Here is a 20,919-nt window from a genome sequence, read left to right as displayed (position 1 = left end):
CAAATCCTGCTACTGACACTGTGTGAAGTCACTTGACCCGCCTGGGCTCCAACTGTATCATAACTGTTGTAAGTCACCTTGGATAAAAGTTTCAGCCAAATAACGTAAGTGTAAATCTCCACCTTGGCCCTATGTGACAACTTAAATGAGAAGTTATAGAAAACAGATGCATAGATTTTGCATAGTTTTAATATATTTTGGTAAATGGGCACATAACTTAAATAATTAAAGACAGAACGATTAATTAATTTCTTTGAAGCCTGGTTCCTATTGAGTGTTATCCCAAATAAATTATAAACTGCTCAAAAAAATGAAAGGAACACTTTAAAAACACATCAGATCTCAATGGGAAAAAGTCCTGCTGGATATCTTTACTGATATGGTCTGATAATGTGTTAGGAATGAAAGGATGACACATCGTTTGATGGAAATGAAAATGATAAACCTATAGAGGGCTGAAAATCAAAGTGAAAAAATGATGCGTCAGGCTAGACCATTTGAAAAAATTTCATTACAGCAACTCCAAATGGTACTCAGTAGTTAGTATGGCCCACATGTGCTTGTATGCATGCCTGACAATGTCAGTGGGGGGCATGGTTCTAATGAGACGACGGATGGTGTGCTGAGGGATCTCCTCCCAGATCTGGACCAGGGCATCACTGAGCTCCTGAACAGTCTGAAGTGAAACCTGGCAGCATTGGATGGACCGAAACATAATGTTCTAGAGGTGTTCTATTGGACTGAGGTCAGGCGAGTGTGGGTGCCAGTCAATGGTATCAATTCCTTCATCCTCCAGGAAATGCCTCTCTCACCCACATAAGACCGGGCATTGACAGGCACCAGGAGGAACCCAGGACCCACTGCACCAGCACAGGGTCTGACAATGGGTTGAAGGATTTCATCCCGATACCTAATGGCAGTCAAGGTACTTTTGTCTAGCCTGTAGAGGTCTATGTTTCCCTCAATGGATATGCCTCCCCAGACCATCACTGATCCACCACCAAACCGATCATGCTGAACAATGTTACAGTCAGCATAACATTCTCCACGGCTTCTCCAGACCCTTTCACATCTGTCACATGTGCTCAGGGTGAACCTGCTCTCATCTGTAAAAAGCACAGGGTGCCAGTGGTGGACCTGCCAATTCTGGTATTCTATGGCAAATGCTTAACGAGCTCCACGGTGCTGGGCGGGCAGTGAGTACAGGGCCCACTAGAGGATGTTGGGCCCTCAGGCCAGCCTCATAAAGTCTGTTTCTGATTGTTTGACCAGAGACATTCACACCAGTGGCCTGCTGGAGGTCATTTTATAGGGCCCTGGCAGTGCTCATCCTGATCCTTCGTGCCCAAAGGAGCAGATAGTGGTCCTGCTGATAGGTTAAGGACCTTCTACGGCCCGGTCCAGGTCTCCTTGAGTAACTGACTGTCTCCTGGAATCTCTGGAGACTGTGCTGAGAGACACAGCAAACCTTCTGGCAATGTCATTTATTGATGTGACATCCTGGAGAAGTTGGACTACCTGTGCAACCTCTGCAGGGTCCAGGTATTGCCTCATACTGCCAGTAGTGACACTGACTGTAGCCAAATGCAAAACTAGTGAAAAGACAGTCAGAAAAGATGAGGAGAGAAAAATGTCAGTGGCCTGCACCTGTTAAGCCATTACTGTTTTGGGGGTCGTCTCATTGTTGCCCCTCAACAACAGATTCATTAACACCAGATCAATAGCTTAGATGTTTCATGGATTTGATAACTTATTCTGATTAAAAAGTGTTCCTTTAATTTTTTTGAGCAGTATATAATAATCTAAAATCTGATTAATCCAAATCAAGGGCACAGGAGGCAGGAGCCTATGCTGGCAGTAACACTTTACAAGGCAGGAGGACAAAGGGCCCAAATTTAGGTGCATGATCTACTTACACTCACATACACACACACATTCACGCTGGGCCAATTTACAATCTCCAGTAAACCTGACATATTCTGTACATCTTTGAGAATTTTGGGAAAAAATGCCACACAGACCCTTGGAGAATGTGTTTGCTGGGCATGGACGATGACAGGAGAAGGGGTTTGAAGTCAGGATGATGAATCTGTAAGGGAGCAGTGTAAAAATCTGTGCCATCCCCAAGTAAATATAGTCATTTAATATTGTCCTTCATTTCACATTAGACTACACAGAGCAGTGAACGGTGTCTGCCAGATCAGAGTTCCTTGAATACAAATACATTTATCAAATATTAATTTGCCTTTTTACTGGTTACCATAGAAGTGTGTCAGACTAAAATGCCTTCACCCTTTACAATTTCCAGTTATTCTTGTGGAATTTCTAGGTAATTTGTGCAATTAACCATTTTTGGGGGTCTGCCCTGAGTTTCTTCAGACTAAAAATGTTTTCACACTTAAAGTCCATTTTCTTTGTGCCAAACCAGGAAATGATTAATTACTTTGCTTCAACTTCTAGTTAGTTCAGTTGCGTTTCATGCAGCAGACTTTCAGCCAAACTACAGTAGAATATAATGGACCTGCCAAGAAATGGACAGGTGATTTATTTATTGAGAGAAGTGCAAAAAATGAAATTAAAACAAATTAAAAATAAACATAACTACCAACTCCTAACAAGTGACAAGAATTAAAGTTGAAATAAACAGGCAAAGAGGACAAACCAAACAGAACTCGTGAGAAGCCCAATAACAAAAAATTTCTTTTAAGCATTTTTTTTTGTATTATTTGCAGTTTGCATCTGCAAGTCGGATAATGAAAGGAACCCCCAACTGACCTGTTAACCCATCGCTCCGATTACCCGCAGGTCATGACCCTAGAAGCCACGCCCCACCAGAGCAGCGCCTAAAGGCAGCTCTCGAAACAGCAGTGATAGAAGGACCTAAAAATAGCATTCAAGACTTTAGGAAATACCAAATGAATTAATGTGGCAGCTAATCATGACAGTGACAGTAAACACCTTGTGAACAAGTTGTGGATTTCTTTCATTAGGCAGAAATTATTTTTTTCCTGTTAAAAATCATTATGAATGGTTGACAATAGCTAGGTTTATGCACCGGTACATTACAATCATCATGTGGTTCATTTACCAAACCCAGCTCTGTGAGCAGAATGCCTATAATCTGATAAGTAGAAGACTGCATGAAAATAACGTGCTACTTTACATGCTACAGAAAGAACACGTTTCATCAATGCGACTCTACAGAAGATGGCAAGCTCTGCTGTGGGCATCCTGTGATGTGCCTTAATTTCATTTAGACAGTAGACGTATTAGACGAGCGATCGCATTCAACGGACAGCCCACTTGTGCACATTACTTGTGCAGTGTAAGATTCTGAGCACCAGTCGCACAGTGCACTGCTATTCATTTCTCACCACCTCTGAGTCAATAACAAGTGAATTTACACCTTTATAAATAATCTGAACACAAGAGAGGTAGAGAAACTCTACGCCTGAATCAAGTGCTAAGCTTGCTCTGATTGAATGGTACTCGTTCAAGCTATTCTACATGAATTGTGTTACATTGGTTTACATATATGTATTTATTTTTATCCTAATATTGCCTAATTACTGATAGTAATGGTGTAGCACACATTTTACCCATGATGCACAGCATTTCCTATAGTTCGATCTATTAGATCACATTCATACCCCATGTATACTGCTCCATGCTTCATTTGGAGGTCTTGATCCTGTTGTTTTAGTCCACAGAGACTAATTGGCGTATTTGATGAACAGGACTAGGGGGGAAATCGCTTCTAAATTTGAAACAACTGCTCCAAACCATCTATTGTAGGTGTGAAAACCCCTTAACTGGTACAACTTTTGATAGAATGCTCGCCAGAGCCATTCTCACAAATCACTTAAGAGATCATCTCTCAGTCTGGTGTAGCTGCTCCAATCTAACCTCCTACTGGATCTCCTGGTCTCTCAGATTGTCTTGAGTGGTGAGCCCTGCAACCCTGCGTGTGGACCTCTTTCTTCTCATTCTTTCAATCAGTGCTCAAAGCTTGCGACTGTAAATGAGGTCATGACTTAAACTGAGCTTCTCCTCCATTGTCCCACATAATGCCTACAGCACTGTCTTTGCTATACCCATCTGGTGTTCAGTCTCAAGAACTTCCTCATCCACTACTCAGTTTTTTCAAGGAGGGCTCTCACTAGTTTGTGGCAAGCATGCCTGAAGACATTCAATGGGCTGTGTTCACAACAATACACCTGAGTATTTAAACACCATTACCTGGAGTACCAACTTCTCATTTTCCTTCAGAGAGCCATATCTTCAGGTTTCTTTCATACAATATCTGAAAATAAGGAAAGGTGAAGATCTTAGGAGTGCTGATCTGCTCAGGTCCCCAAAACATTTTAACAGTGCTCTTAGAAAAGAGAAAATCAACCATTTCGAAAATGTCTGCTAATACACAATGAGAGCAGCAACAAGCCATAGAATTAAAGAACAGGTTTAATTAACAACAAGATGTGGCACCTCATTAAGCAATGGGTTGGAGTGAAATTGGTTGGAGTTTGAGGCCCTGACTTAGTTGGTCTTCTGTTGGCTCACTCACTTCACGTTTCATTTCTGTATGGGTGCCATTTAAGGAATGAAATGAAGCAATTCAAAGGAAAGATGAAGAAATTCAGTGGAACAAATCTTAAAAAAACAAGCAGCAAAAACATATCACTAATTAAGAAAAGGGTTACAACGAAAACCTCGTGGCCATTGTGGTCCTCCAGGACTGGAGTTGGGGACCCATGTTCTATACAACTATGTCCTAAACATGACTGCTATAATATAACTGACATTGCTGTGTACCAAACATTATGGTGCCCTGAAATGGGGGGATCATGTAGAAAAAGTGCTGCCAATTCTTCATACAGTAGTGTGACTGAAATGTATTCTTCATACAGTAGTGTGACATGAAAGTCTGCAAATACCATTAGTTGAAAGTCTGCAATGTGCACTTTAATCACATCTGAATTATTTGATTTGTAAGTTTAAACTGTGGAGCAGAGGGGTGCATCAAGGAACAATGAGTCTTTGTCCCAAACATTATGGAGGGCACTGTAAGCATGCTGTCTCTTCTCCTACAGTTTTAAAGTAGTAATCTGCCTGTCATAAATGGGTAACTCCACTGGTTTATAATAAATGTTTGTGTGTAGAGGAGAGTCCAGTTCATCAATGTTTTTAAAAGAGCTTATGCATGGGAAGAAAAATGAACAGACTGCTTTGAAAAGAATATAAACCTTTACTTTGGTGCCTTTAGACATCGCCTCTGCCCAAACTGGCAATTCCAACCAGAGGTACTTACATTCTAACAAGACCATGACCATTTATTTTATGTGCTCAGGCTTTGGAGTTTTGTGACAGCTTTGAAAATGACCTTAGAAAAATTAAATCCTATTATATTTTGCATGCAAAAGGCCTGTTACACGTCATGGACTTTTGCAGGATATGGGCAGCTGCTTAATAAGCAGAGAATGAAGTAAGAGCTCTGCACGTCAATGTGACCCATTGAGAGGGATTTAACTGAGAAAAAAAGGGCAAGCTGAGCAGAAGGGCTGCATTCCAGAGAACAGCTGACACTATAACATCAAAAAATGTTACATTTTTAATTTTTTTTTTTTTTGTATCTGAAATCCTATTAAAATGCTGTGGTCATTTACGTTCAAGCTGAAATGCAAGTGTGATTCTCTCTGGTGAAGAATTGTACCGTGAAGTTGTCACTTGTGCTAATCACTGGATTGTTTCAGAAGTGATCTTCATCTCTGTGGTCTCCTATTACAAAACTCCCTCATTAACTGCGGGTCGAGTTAGGCTGTTGTGCATTTTGAGAATCTTTACTGCAACAACAAAGCGGCACAATCATTAATTCTACTGTGTTACAGCTGAAGGGGATGGGGTTTAAATAATTCCACTATCTTTATGGGATTTACATGTGCTTCTAGTGTCAATATGGACTTTTCTCTCGGTTTCTTCCCACACATTTGTAGGTTAGGTTGATTGGAAGTTCTAAATTTCCCCCAGTATAGGTGAGTGTCCTATGTAAAAGGCTGATGTCCCACCTGGGGTGGATCTTCTACCCAAGAACTGTAGGGATACCCTATGATTGGATTGAGCAGGTTTGAAAATGAGTGGATGAATAATCATCACTGAACACACAACACAGTCACTAAAGCTGATATCACATTACACGACTTCAAGTCATTGGGAATGTCAAACTTGCAGACAGCAGTCGCTGTTCTTGTCGATGGATCGTCTTAATATACATGAATGAAAGTGCCTGGGCAGGTCACGTTAGCGACGGTGTGAAGATCTTCCAGCACAGCCAAGTTTGCCCCTTTTTGTTCTGACACCTGTAAAAGGTGTTAAGTTAAGTCAGCTGCAAACTCTGCCATTTTGTATTATTTTCAGTCTGTTGTGGTCCATGAAACATGAGACATCAGACAGATGAGTTTTTCTTCTGCTTGTGAGGTCCAAAACAGCCATGTTTCTCGTTGCTACATTCTATTCATTGCACTTTTGGATGAGCATTCGTTTGTTGTCAGCCTTCATGTGCACAGTGCCCACCTCACAACTAAAGAGAAAATCAAACCACCAAAGTTGGTGTAAGTCGTGGACTGTTTGAAGTGAGTTGATGGGCATGTCAGACCAGATGACTGACCTTCCTGGGAACACACTGTCACACTCCTCCATCTCACAATGATTACGTAAATCAGGGGTGTCCAACTCTGGTCCTGGTGGGCTGCAGTGACTGCAGGTTTTTGTTCTAACCATCTTAATTAGTGTGCCATTTTTGTGGCTGGTTAATTTGTTTTGCTTTAGTTTTAATTGACGTGACTCAGATCCCTTACTTGTTTCTTTTTCCTTAATGAGAAGCCAAAATAATAATGACACATTAAACAAGCCGCCACATGACCAGCTAACCTGAAAATAAAGGAAGGTGAAGGTCTCGATCATGTTGGTCTGCTCAGGTCACCAAAACTTCTTGATGGTGGTCTTAGAAAAAAAACAGAAAATCAACAGTCTGCTGTGGCAAAGAATGAGAGCAGCAACAAGTCATGATGTTCAATAATGGCTTTAATTAACAGCAAGAATTGGCTTCTCATTAAGAAACTGGTTGGAGTGAAATTGGCTGGAGTTTGACATTCCAGTTTAGCTGGTCGTCTGTTGGCTCGTTTCACATTTCATTTCTGTTTGGCTGCCATTTTATGGAGAAAGTAATCAATTCAGAGGACTGAATCCATAAAAACAGGGATATTAAAATGAAGGGGAAAAGAGTTACCTAGCAGAGAAAACTGCTCACTGATTAGGAAAAGGGTTAGAATGAAAACCTGCAGCCACTGCGGCCCTCCGGTACTAGAGTTCGACACCCCTGGCGTAGAGCATTGGGTTGGGAGCAATGTTCAGATCTGCTGACCTATTTTTATGCAGTATAAAATGCAGGGTGATTATCCAGAAGGGTTGGTCCTGGCAAAACAGAAAGGGGTAGAGCTGTGTGCTGGCTGGTGAAGTTTTGTGATGTGTGGGCTTAAGATGGCAATTACTGTGGATCAAGTAGTTGAGTCTTTCCTGAAAGGACAAGAAGGCCATCAGAATGGTGAGTGTTGCTGTGTGCATTGCTCTGCCAGGGTGTGTGCCTGGTGACACATGGAATTCCCTTGAACTTTAATTAGGATCTTCTGTGTTGTGTCTATCTTGAGTACTGCTTGTGTGTGTGTGTGTTAATCTACAAACAATATGTATGATTTCATCCAGAGGCATTTATTTACTGACTTTTTGCACCTTGTACTCTTCCATTCAATAAAAAATGTACCAGCAACTGCCTAAATCTCCTCACTTGCTACTGGTTTATCCTTAGTCAACAAACTGCAAGATGTCCCAGCAAGAGACAATGCCTTGGGCTACTGGCATGAGGTCATCACATCACCTCATCAACGTTAAATTAAAGCGCGACAAGTGAAACCACAAATGATTAGTCTAAGTGCTCCTCTGGGTGCACTGCAATTACCCAGTTCCAGGTCTGCTTCTAGACTTAAGAGGTTTACTCTACAAAGGTTAAGCATGTCACATTATTAGTACTTAAATCTCCATGACCCTTCCATCCAATCATTTCCACTTATTCAAATACAAAGTGGTAAATAAACACATCTTAGACAACAACCACTTAACAGTTAATGTGCCAGCCAGAGGATAATTGGTTCATGTCATGATCAACTCTTATTTGCTTTGTTGCTAGAATTGTAATACATATTTTGTGTTTCAACATCAATAAAAATATCACATCAAATAACTAATTGCAAAAAAAAAGCATAAATGGGGATTTTAAGCATATAACAATAGGAAAGAGAAACCAATACAGCTTACAGTACATCAAAGTGCAACCCCTGCGAGAAAAAGTGTGAAATTTGGCAGAAGTGTTTTAAGTGGTGTTCCCGCTATTCACGTGTAAGGCCCATTTTTGAACTGTCTGAAGTTCACATTGAAGCTTTTTGAAGTATCATTTACATTTACATTTATTTGCTTGGCAGGTGCTTTAAACCAAAGCGACTTATTACAACAGAGGTAAACATAATGGAGTAACATTGGGTTAGGGCCTGTTTGTTCAGCAAGCGTAATAGGACAGGTAACAAAAGTTCACTGCTACAAGTGAAAAGATGTAATAACTAATAAATTTACAATCATAGATTAACAACTGATAAAGCAATTAAACTTAACATAGCGGCAAATCAACCAAGAATATGAAAGATTTACGGTGAATTAGACAGATATTCACAGAACAAATGGGTCTTCAGTTGCTTTTCAAATACATTGAGGGACTCAGCAGTATAGAAGGAGGTGGGCAGGTTGTTCCACCAGCTAGGAGCTGCTCAGGACAAGAGTCTGGATTGAGACTTGATACCACGCAGAGGTGGCATCACAAGACGCTGTTCCCTGGCAGACCTGAGTGGGCGAGAAGGAGCATAGCACTTCACTAGTGCCTCCATATACTCAGGTGCTGACCCACTGACTAGTCTGTAGGCCAACATCAGCAATATGAATGTAACGCATCCTGCTACAGGGAGCCAATGTAGTGACCTTTTAAGTTTCAAGAGTATTTATTGTCATTTCATCCATATACAGTAGTACAGCATACAGTGAAATGAAACAACATTTCTCCAGGACCATGGTGCTACACAGAACACAGGACAATGAAGAATCCACAACACATAACATAAAGAAACATAATATATAACAAGGTGCATATATAACAATATAGGGTGGTCCAATTTTCATTATTACTATAATTTATTAAGTTTATTACATAGAGAATTCACAAAAAATATTTTTTGTGTCCGATAGATGGCAGCACCTGCCCTGCATTCCAAAATGGCGGGGAGATGGTTGTCAGTTGAACAGTAAGTGCGATGCGTTCACCTTTTCATAATTGCATAATTAGATCTAGACCACCCTGTATATATGACAAGAGTGACATTTCCCTGTCTCAGCTGGTTAAATACAAGACAGGTCACTGTGTTCTTGACCTTCTGCAGCAGCTTGATAGCACATGCAGGTTCTCCTGCCAGAAGCAACTTCCATTAGTCCAGGTGCGACAAGACCAAAGCCTGGACCAAAAGTTCTGCAGCATACTCTGTCAGATAAGATTTGATCTTGCGGATGTTGTACAGAGTGAACCTGCATAAACAAGAAACAGTAGAAATGTGGTTGGAAAAAGATAGCTGCTCATCAATCACCACCCCAAGGTTGCATTCTGACCTGGCAGGTGTTAGCAACACTGCGCCAAGCTGTACAGAGATGGGGTGTTGAGCTGGCTGGAATCACAAGAAGTTCGGTTTTTGCCAGGGTGAGCTGTAGATATGGTAGTCCTTCATCTAGGTTGAGATATCAGTAAGAAATGTAGTGAATCTAGCTGATACTTTGTTATCTTCAGGAGGGAATGACAGCTACAGCTGTGTATCATTGGCATATCACTGATAACAAAACCCATGGGATTGGATGATGGAGCCCAGCAAAGTGGTATAGAAAGAAAAAAGGTAGAGGACCCAGCACCAATCCTTGTGGCGTCCCTGTGCATGTCTGGTGTGCCTTTCACAACTCTCCTCACCGAGACATGCTGTAGGATCTGCCCAGGGTGTAGGGACTCAAACCATCTGAGAGCATTTCCAGTAATGCCAATGTCAGAGAGGCTGGCAAGAAGGACGTTGTGCTTGACCATGCCGAAGGATCAGGACAGATGACATGTTGGTATTCAAACTCCAATCTTAATTTCAATAACACCAGCTCAATTCTATTTTTTTTAGAAGGCTACATTTTAAAGTGTTAAAAAGGACAAATTTGGACACATGAAATACTTATTTCTTTTAGTTTTGTCATGATAACGCTGGTCTTCAAAAAATAAAACACGTTCCTTACAGATTTGACGGGGTATGTCCAGCATTAATCAGACTTAATCCAAGACACTTCTGAATTTAACTTTCAAATAAAGTATAACACATTTGAAAACAGTAAACAGAACACTGGAAACTATATGCACAACTATGGTGTGAAAAGTTTAGTCAGTCAGTCAGTCATCGTCCAACCCGCTATATCCTAACACAGGGTCACGGGGGTCTGCTGGAGCCAATCCCAGCCAGCACAGGGCGCAAGGCAGGAGCAAACCCCAGGCAGGGTGCCAGCCCACTGCAGCTGGAAAGTTTACTTAGTTCAAAAATGTAATTGAGGGTGTAGCATTTCCTTCCAAGCATGGAGGTTTCTGTTAATTTTTTTTTGCTTGACAATGACAAATATTTAATTGGGACATATGGTGCACTTCTCCATTAAGTGTCTCCTTTGCAATGTCAGAGACTAACTTTCAAACTGTTTGATTGCTGTTAATGACTCCCAGTGACTTAACGATTTTCAGTCATAGCCTTTATTTACATAATCATCGTGAGATGGAGGAAGCTGGTAGCGTGTTCTCATGAGGCCAGCCATCTAGTCTAACATAAACAGAGACTTAGTCCAAACAGTCCACAACTTACACTGACAAGATCAAGTAGGTTTGATTTTGCCTTTAGTCTAATGGGTGGGCCTTGTGTGCACAAGAGCAGGCGAGCAATGAATGCTCATCTGGATGTACCATGCAAATAATGCAGCAACGAAGAATAAGAGACGCAGGTGTTCAGGACCTGCATAAATTGAAGAGAAGCACATCTGTCTGATGTCTTGGATTTAGTTTACCTCAACAGAATGGAAAAAACAAAAAGGGCAAAGATCTACATACCTGTTAAACAATCATACGGCACCGGCTCCGTAAGGCAGTACATTATTGGCTGTCAGAAAAAGGGGTGTGCACAACTGTGCTAGAAAGTCATCACATAGTCACTAAATATGACATGCCCAGTGAATTTTTAGTTGGGTAAATTGCCAAGGTCTGGTGATGAGATCAGAAACTGCAGTCTACAAGTCTGACCTACTCCCTGACTAGAAGTCACCTAATGTGACATTCAGCAACTGCACTTGGCAGTTCTGACATACCCTATGGGTACAAGTAGCGTAATGTGACATTGGCTTACGTGAGTTGGTAAACAGTAGATTTCACCAAAGTCTTTTCTTTCAATAATTGCTTTACTTAGCAACTTTGTCATTGGTAACACTCTGCCTGTGCACTGTAAATGTGGGGCATGCATGTTCTCCACAGGTCTGTGTGGATTTTCACTGGGTTGTCCGGTTCTTCCTCTCGTACACTAAATATGTGCACGTTAGATGCCTGGCATAAGTAAGTATGTTATGTGGTAGACAGGTATTCTCTCCAGGGCTCATCTCTACATTTCTTCTCATTCAGGCAGGGTCCAGGTTTTCATTCCCTAATTTTTGTGGAGCTGCTTCAGAACATTGTGGATGGATGATCTGCTTTAGAAGATATTCAATGCCCTGTCATAATATGGCAGAGCATATTGCAAGTGGGGTATGAGGCAATCTAGTTCAATGCAGCAACATACCTTGGAACTGAAGGTGACTGAGACAGTAGATGGCGCTATGCCAGTGCCTATCCCGACACAAACAGACGCAGAAGGCACACTAATAAAACACAAAAGTTTTATTTTATTTTCTTCGCCTGTGGGCAACGCCTTCCCTGAACTGCTCTCTATGGCTCAGTAGCAGCTGTAGCACCCCCTGGTGGTGCCCCCAGATTCCAATAGGGCTGTATTTGACTCCATCACCCATGAAGCCCTGCGAGAGTCCGAGGCACCGCTGCAACCCAGGGGGACTGCCATCTAGTGTTCGGGGAGGTATTGTTCTGCCCAGGTTTGCTACCCCAGTCCTCTCAGTGAAGAGGCATCCTAGCCAGACAAGGACCCCATTCATCTGTGACAGTGACATATAACAGTCATAAATATTTTGTTAAAAACACATGAGGTGGCCTTAAAGAGTCTTTTTGACCAAATCATATTTTAATATTTTCAGTTACTGATACTGCTAATTAACAAAAACACTCATACCATCATAAGACTCCAGCCCATTGTATAAATAGGCCCTTAACCTGAAAAATTGTACAATGGCCCACTCTCTGCTCCGACCCCCAAATGTCATGTGAAAAGACAGTTCCCCTTCTGGGATTAGTAAAGTATATAAAATAAAATCTATCTATCTATTTATGTATCTACAGTATCTATCACATAGTACCTTTCACATTATCTATATCTTTCTCTTATATAGTGCCTTTCACATTATCTACCTATCTATTGATTTATCTATTATATAGTGCCTTGCATATCTATCTATCTATCCATTATATAGTGCCTTTCACATTATCTATCTATCTATCTATCTATCTATCTATCTATCTATCTATCTATAGCCTTTCACATTATCTATCTATCTATCTATCTATCTATCTATCTATCTATCTATCTATTTATCTGTCATATAGTGCCTTTCACATTACCTATCTATCTATCTATCTATCTATCTATCTATCTACAGTAAAATACATACGGGTATGTGGTACATTGCTGGCTAGAATTTACATAAATAATTATGACTTTTTTTTTATTTAAGTGAACAAAACACACACAATAACACACAGTTTAGTCAAAGATGCACTGCACTTGTTTAATCAATGCAACAAGAATAGTCACTGTGTTCCAAGATAAAAACAAAAAAAAAAAAATAAAAAAAATAACTATTAAGCTAAAAAACACAACACAAAAAGCTTCCTCCCGCAGACAACATCAGAGAACCACATTGCAAAATAAAGTCAACTACGGTTCCTCATACAGCAGCAAAGGTCAAGCAGAGACCAAATAACCTGTTATGCAATAATGTTAATCATTCCTCTGAGAGATAATTCCTTTTTTTCCTATTAAAACTAATATAACACATTACTTTCCCCACTGAGTAATAAGAGATGGACAAGGATTCACCCAAATAAGAAAAATACAGTAAGTGTTGGTACAGGTAAAGCATTATAGTATGCCGTAATAAATATTTCCCTTACATACCATTGTTTACTCCACTGTGATGGGACTGGGATTGATTTTAGAGTGAAGGCTGTCTAAGAGATGTGCAAAAGTATTAAAATGAAAATAGTCTAAGTGTCGATCACTCTCAGAAAATTTGATCTAGTGAGGCAGGCAGTGTGGTGTAGTAGTTAAGACTTTGGACAGCAAACCCTAAGGTTGTGCATTCAAATCCCACTTCTGACACAAACATGCCCATGAGCAAGTCACTTTACCTGCCCGTGCTCCAACTAGAAGAACAAAAGAAATGCAACCACCTTGCCTTGGATAAAGGTGTCAGACAAGTAAAAATAAGAAGCATCTGTTCACAAAAGAACAGATCAGGGGAGATCATTCAGCCCATCAAGCCTGTCTGTTTAGCTAATAGCTAAGCTGTCCCAACATCTCATGCAGATTCATCTTAATGATTGTCCAGGTTTCTGTTTCAACTGCAAGTCTCAGAAAGTTTGGATCTTGTCTGGGATACACTTTAGGCAGCATAAGTGACATATGTGTACACAATTTCAAATTTTAGCTGGGTTATACTGTGCATCAGTGTTGTGCATGAACTAGATAAAAAGAACGCGTTCATTGAACTACCTCATTTTTCTCAGAACGGTAAACTTATTGTACCGTATTTGCAAGTGAAGAACTTGAACGTGAGCGAGTTCAGTGTTATGTGACATTCTGGATCTGGTTTAGGTCCACATTAAACGTTTTGCCTTACCCTGTAATGTAGGGGTGGAGCCGAATACGAATACGGTATTCGGATAAACACAAACAGTGGATTTTTATCAATATTTATTTTGTATGAATTTTTTGCCATTTATTTGTATTCGGAAAAAATAACGTAAAATCAAATAGGCACTGTCTGTGTCTGCCTGCTTGAACTTAAGCTGCACCTCCGCTGATACTAACAAGCGGTGAAGCTCCGCTTTCGCTTTTAGGAAAACATTGTACTTTCTGAGGCCACTTTATATTTTTCCTCGTTGCACATGCAATATGTGATGCAAATTTTGACCGGCAGCGTAATACGTTAGTTCACTTACATGCTGGGTCAACAGTCACCATTTGTATTACACGGTAGGAAATAGAGCAGTAATTTATATGTATACTTGCATCTATTTAATTTCTTTTTCGACCAGAAGGATATTAGCGTATGTGGTTATATGTGCTTGTTACTAAGTGTAACTCAATAAAGTGTATTTAATAGCCTAATATAAGGCATGCAAAACTGAAAAAAGTAAACTAATTGATCATTTATTCTCACTCCTTAAAAAATCCAAAATGAACTGAACATGAACTAGTTCAAAACTGAAATGGTGAACTATGAACATGAATTTACTCCTTTTAATCTGTGTGAACTGAACTTTGAACGAGTTCTTATGGGATATATATATAGAGAGAAAGAGAGGAATGCAGAGGAATGTATTTTAAGAGAAGCTGAAATTCTAAGTGAAAAAAAAAATTCCCATCATTCATTAAGGTCTGTGTGTCCGGTCCCTCTGAGCAGTCTGATTGGTTAGTTTGACTTTGAGGGCGGAGTGGTGGCTCTGAGGCTAGGGGTCTGTACTGGCAATCGGAAGGTTGCCGGTTCAAATCCTGTAAATGCCAATAGGGACTCTGCTCTGTTGGGCCCTTGAGCAAGGCCCTTAACCTGCAATTGCTGAGCGCTTTGAGTAGTGAGAAAAGCGCTATATAAATGCAAAGAAAGAATTTTTTTTTGACGTGATTGGTCATTTTGGCTTTGTGAATTGTGGGACCTGCTATACACAGGTGTGTGAATTTCAAAATGATGTCCCATCAGGGGGCGGCACGGTGGGGCGGTGGGTAGCGCTGCTGCTGCCTCGTAGTTAGGAGACCCCGGTTCACTTCCCGGGTCCTCCCCGCGTGGAGTTTGTATGTTCTCCCCGTGTCTGAGTGGGTTTCCTCCAGGCGCTCCGGTTTCCTCCCACAGTCCAAAGACATGCAGGTTAGATGGATTGGCGATTCTAACTTGGCCCTAGTGTGTGCTTGGTGTGTGGGTGTGTTTGTGTGTGTCCTGCGGTGGATTGGCACCCTGCCCGGGATTGGTTCCTGCCTTGTGCCCTGGGATTGGCTCCAGCAGACCCCCGTGACCCTGTGTTTGGATTCAGCGGGTTGGAAAATGGATGGATGGATATCCCATCAGGTAAGTTTGAACTCCAGCCAGGTTACTGGTACTGTACCTCTTAAGGATAATTAAAGCAAACAGGATGCACCTGACCACAGTTTGGAATGTTACAACAAAGGGTCTGAGTACTTATATAAATGGGGGATTTCAGTTTTTGATTTTTAATAAATCTTGAAACCTTTCTGAAAACACATTTTCACTTTGTCATTATGGGTTATTGAGTGTACGTTGAAGGGTAAGAATGGCAAATGTAGACATTTATAATCATGTCTACAATACAATGAAGATTTGCACAAAATGAAGGGGTGTGAATACATTATGAATCCACTTTACATGGTGTGGAAAGCTCAAACCCAACACACATAGGCAGACATGGAACATCGTAAAACACACTCGCTTTAATTGTAACTCCTATTTACAAACCCGAGCCCCAGTGCAGTAATCACCAACACAGTCCTTTAAACTTCCTTCTTCTCCCTATCGCCTCCAACACCCCCCAGGCAAGCTCTGTCCACTTCCACCCGACTCCGGCTCCTCGAATGAAGTGAAGCGGCCTCTTTTAGATCTTCCTCAGATGTGCTCTAGGTGCTTGATGACGAACTTCCGGCAGCACTCCCCAGTGTGGTGGAAGTGCTGCCCGTGCTCCCGGAAGCACTCCGGGCGTACATCATCCCCGGTCCGGCAGCATTTCCTGGTGTGGCAGAAGCGCTTCCTTCCAGGGATCCACAAGTATCCTGGCGCCCCTTGGCGGTGACCACGGGCCCCAACTGGGTTGAGCTTCCAAGCTCAGCTCCCGTGGCCTCCATGCAGACCAGGGCGGCTGCCTGCTCGTGGCCCGGGGAAGGTATTGCTCCTCTCCCAGACCCTCCAGGTGTCCCAGCTGGACAGGACCCCCGGTCATCTGCCACAATGGAAAAAAGGATACCTGGAGAAAAAACTTGTGCAGATATGAAACAAGCACTCCGGTTCCATACAGACACTGACCACTCAGTAAGTGTGCCCCTGGAGCGGGACAGTGGACAGCACTGCTAGTCACTGCATCACCATTTCACTCAGTATTAAATATATTGTTTTGTACATAAAAATTGCTAGTTTCCTTGTGAGATTTACCTTCTTCACCTCTCCACTATTGAATTGCAATACAATAATGTCAATGCTATCTTACTTATTGTTTATTTGGGAATTCAATAAAGTATACAATGGAGGGATGGATTTCTCTAAATTACATTGAGAGACTGGCTATTTTTTTCAATTCCTTGCTTGTAAATATCATAGGCATCCATCCTCAACTATCTTTGTGTTTTCAGCTTTTGTTGTGCCTAAGGTCCTTGAAAATAATTAATTTCTGATGAAGTATTGGTCAAAGCTGAAAACAGTCACTTAAGTAGTTAGACAATTATGACCTTGACTTTTCAATTCTTCATCAGAAAGTCGCATTGATTAAGGTATGTTATCAAATTCTAAAGGCCTCCTATTGCCAGGCGTTCTGCTCTGTAATTAAACATAAAACGCATATTGGGGAGATGAGTCATTGTACTGATTCTGGGCATAACTGCTAAAAAAAAATTCTGCATTCTATTTTGCGTCCCGTTAATGCAGCACAAATATAGCAATGTTTTTGTATTTAAGTGAGCTATTGAAATTCATGAGCACATTGTTGTAGACCATAATGGGGTGTTAACTATTAACAGTTTGTGGGCTCAGCAAGGTCAGAGTTGTAGAAAAAAAGAACCATTAAAGACTCTTTTTGTTCTGTTTTTTCACTTGCTGCAGAATGGAAAGAGATGCAACGTTTGCTCACAAGAAAGCGGAACGAGCAAGTCTTAGGGTGCACTTACGACAAAAGTACAGACTGCCAAAGGTAAATCACTTCATTCTAATTTGGAAACCTTTTAAGATTTTTCTTGCATTACTTTCGTTCGGCAAAGATAAGCACTTGGGTGATCTTGTAAAGAAGATGGGTCAAAATGTGAATGTCAAGCATTCCATCATGTTCATATCTGCTAATTTTCGTCATGTTTCTTTTTCACAGTTTAAAAGACCAACAAATAACATTTAATGACTAGGTTAACTTGAAAAGCATTTGTTAATATAGTGGAAACTAACATCTGTACAGTATAAAATTTCAGATCAGCATGCCCATTATTTTCCTTCATTCTGTATTTATTTGGTGAATGTTTAATTTTATGTTTAAGGTTTAATTTGCACCGCAATAACATGAACAGTTATTTGAATTATCAGAGGGAGGATAGAGAGGCCTTACATGCTGTGGATGAGAAAAGAGAGTTTGTGACAGAATTAAACCCTAAAATTGTAACTGATGAGTGTTTCAGGGCAAGATTTTAAATCGATTATATCACACATTTTAATTAAAATGTTATACAGTAATCCAACACATTGTATGTTAGTGGACAATGTGGAATATAGAGGGCGCTGCCCTCCCCTTGAACCCTTAGATGACACGTCAGACACCAGGTAAAAGTCCAAATAATTGAATTTATTGTTATAATAATGTGCACCAAGCACCTCCACTCCGCAATACTCCAATAAATCAATAATCACAATAACCAATAACAAATCATCCACTCCTCCCAGCAGCTCTGTCACACTCTCTCCCAACTCAGCTCAGTCTGCTGGGGTTTCCCACAGTCCTTTTAAAGTCTCTGACCTGGAAGTATTCAGTTTGCCTTCTTCAGGTGTCCTGGAAGAACTGTGGGTTTCTGACCTCGTGACTCCTACGAAGTACTTCCGGACTAACGTCACCATAATAGTCCTCAAGTTCTTGGTGAGCTCCCCCTGGCAGCACCCACGGCACCCAACAGGGCTGAAAAACCGGACTCCATGTCCCATACTGCCCTGTGGGAATCCTGGAAACCATTTCTGTCCAGGGGAGCTGCCATCTAGCATCCTGGAGGATGTAGTGTCCTAAAAAGGCTTTCTCTCTTAGTTGAGGGACAACTCGGCCAGACTGAAATGCTGGCTGTGTCTCACAATATTTTACGTTTAAAGCAAACTTTACATGGATATGATTATTTTACAATGAAGAGGTGATGCTGCCATGAGAGTGATGAGTAGTATTGATCGGTGAAGTTCATCAAAGTGTTTTTCACATGGAATATGCTGTGTTCGCCTGTGACCTCGGTCGATGATTATTTTTCTGGCTATATACTGTGTGGCTTGCATAGACAAACTTTTATTTCCTATGAAACTTTGCAAGGCCAGTGTGACATCCCAGCTGTAGCAGCCAATGTTGGTTGGATTGGACAACCTCCCAAGTGTCTAACATTGATTCTAACAGTAGGCTAAAAATTAAGGAAAACTTTATGGATACATTTAAACACAAAACGTACATACAGAAGGAAACTGGAAATGTGTTGGTGCATTTGTGTATTAAAGTAAATATTGTTTTGTTAGTACTGTATGTAACATTTTTGTAGGAATTCTGCCTCCCACTATAATATTGTAGCGACCCGGCAGCAGCGCTGGCGGCGTGTTGCATTATGGGTAATTTATGTAAATAGCATTGTGGGTAATTTATGTAAGAGCTTATTGTTTCGTTAAATTAACAAAGTAATCTAAGTGTGTTTCCTGTTGTAATTATCGTATGTGTTTGTGCTCAACTGGTGGGGTGGGTTGGGTTGTTGCCGTCCGGGGGTTATTTGAATGTAAATAGTCACCATCGATAGAAAGATGGCTTCATTAATGACCTTGGCAATGGCTAAGCAAATGAGTTGAGCTTTGTTTTTGCTGACTATCTGCTCTAATAAAGAGATACAACAGGACAGAGCTGTGTATTGCTAAGATTTCTATCGAAGCAATTATTACCGAGACACTCGGAGTCGTGCGGTGTATGGGACACGAGTGCTCGCTACCTAAAGAGCTGGGTGAAGCTGCGTGCATAACACTGGCAGTCCGCTAGCCTACAGCTTGGGAGAGGTGCACGGCAGAGTACGGCTCTAAAAACTTTAAGACTCAACCACGGGTCGCTACAATATTATTACCCAGAGTGCTGTGCATTTGATGCAAGCAGGATGGAGTGAAGAATCCATGTGCTTTAGTGTTGCTCATATTTAATAGCGGTGGCAGTGAACAAGCAGAAGTGTCGGGGAAAAATAAAATGTACTTTTCGGTTCAAAAGAGGTGAGTACCTGTAATTGAATCTGTAGGGGGTAAGCTTTAGTGAATTTGGGATTCCAGTCTGCAAGCAATTTATATGGTTCTGATATTTAATTCCATTAATTTTATCTCACACAATGGCGCAGTAATTAGCCATAATTTTGGCCTCAATAATCAGCATAGTTAGCAGCCATTTCCTTAGCAATTGTGCTATTATAATCCACTCAACAGTAGTTCACTTTCTTCCTTACCAATTGACTTCAGTGCATTTCGCCGAGTTTGGGGAAGTTCCTGATCATTTTCTGCAATATTGTCAAACGCAAAGAGATGAAAATTCAGCGGGGTTCGCTGAACATTAGTAATGAGCAGCTTTTGCTTTTTCTCCAACACTTTCTCATTTTTCTTCAGTGTTTTGAAGAAAATCCCTAAACGTATAAGTAAAAGGCAAAATTTGGTACTCAGCATAGCAATAATCTTTCCATGCTATATATGAAGAGCTTATAATCAACCATTTTACATCACATGATGATTAAAAGAATGGGCCTGTATCTATTCGTTTTCTAAAATTATTTTTTCCAGTACTGGAAAGCAAAAGCCTATCACAGATCTGTTATGTTCAAGACAGTAATATAGTCTGGATTAGCCAGCACCCTCATAAGGAAGGGAAGGGAAGAGAAGAAAGGGAAACCAAGGACTGTGTGATGGTACAGTGGTGACGGCTTCTGTCTTACAGCTCCAGAGGCATTTTCTGAGATCCTAGGCCAGACACTATCTGTACAGATTTTGTATTTTTCTCTCCTGGATTATCTTGATTTTGTTCACAATCCAAAATGTTTGCATTCGTGCAACCAGTTTCTCATAATTTGACCACTTACTCTAATATTAAATTTTAGCATTTTCATATTTTTTATAACTTTGCAGTTTATTAAATTGTAATTTTCTTTGCTTTCTATGCTTTCACAGTTGCCAACTATAAAGCTGCATGTCAGTGACTTACTCATTGACTGGCAGAGAAGATATTCTTGGCTATTTGCAGACAACCTAAGCAAACATGGCTTTCATGAGTGGATTCACCTCAAGACACTAAGCCTCCAAAAAAATGCAACATCACCAAAAAGTGAATTTAATCAGGGTAAAAAGTGCCATGGTGTTTTGTATTTAATTGTCAGAAAC

The 20,919-nt window shown here is 40.8% G+C and overlaps 1 protein-coding gene across 1 annotated transcript in view; it reads left to right on the top strand.

Moving 5' to 3' along the window:
• cplx4a (complexin 4a) overlaps positions 1 to 20,919 on the top strand; it is a 44,353-nt gene that overhangs the window by 7,275 nt on the left and 16,159 nt on the right. The window contains exon 2 of the mRNA XM_039752746.1: positions 17,404 to 17,491. Coding sequence (XP_039608680.1) covers positions 17,404 to 17,491 — 88 coding nt within the window. The remainder of the gene's footprint in view (positions 1 to 17,403; positions 17,492 to 20,919) is intronic.

This window comes from Polypterus senegalus, chromosome 4 (assembly GCF_016835505.1).
Source record: "Polypterus senegalus isolate Bchr_013 chromosome 4, ASM1683550v1, whole genome shotgun sequence".
NCBI classification, from domain to species: Eukaryota; Metazoa; Chordata; class Cladistia; order Polypteriformes; family Polypteridae; genus Polypterus; species Polypterus senegalus.
The sequence above is the reverse complement of the archived record's forward strand: the minus strand, read 5'-3'. Positions and strand labels throughout refer to the sequence as shown.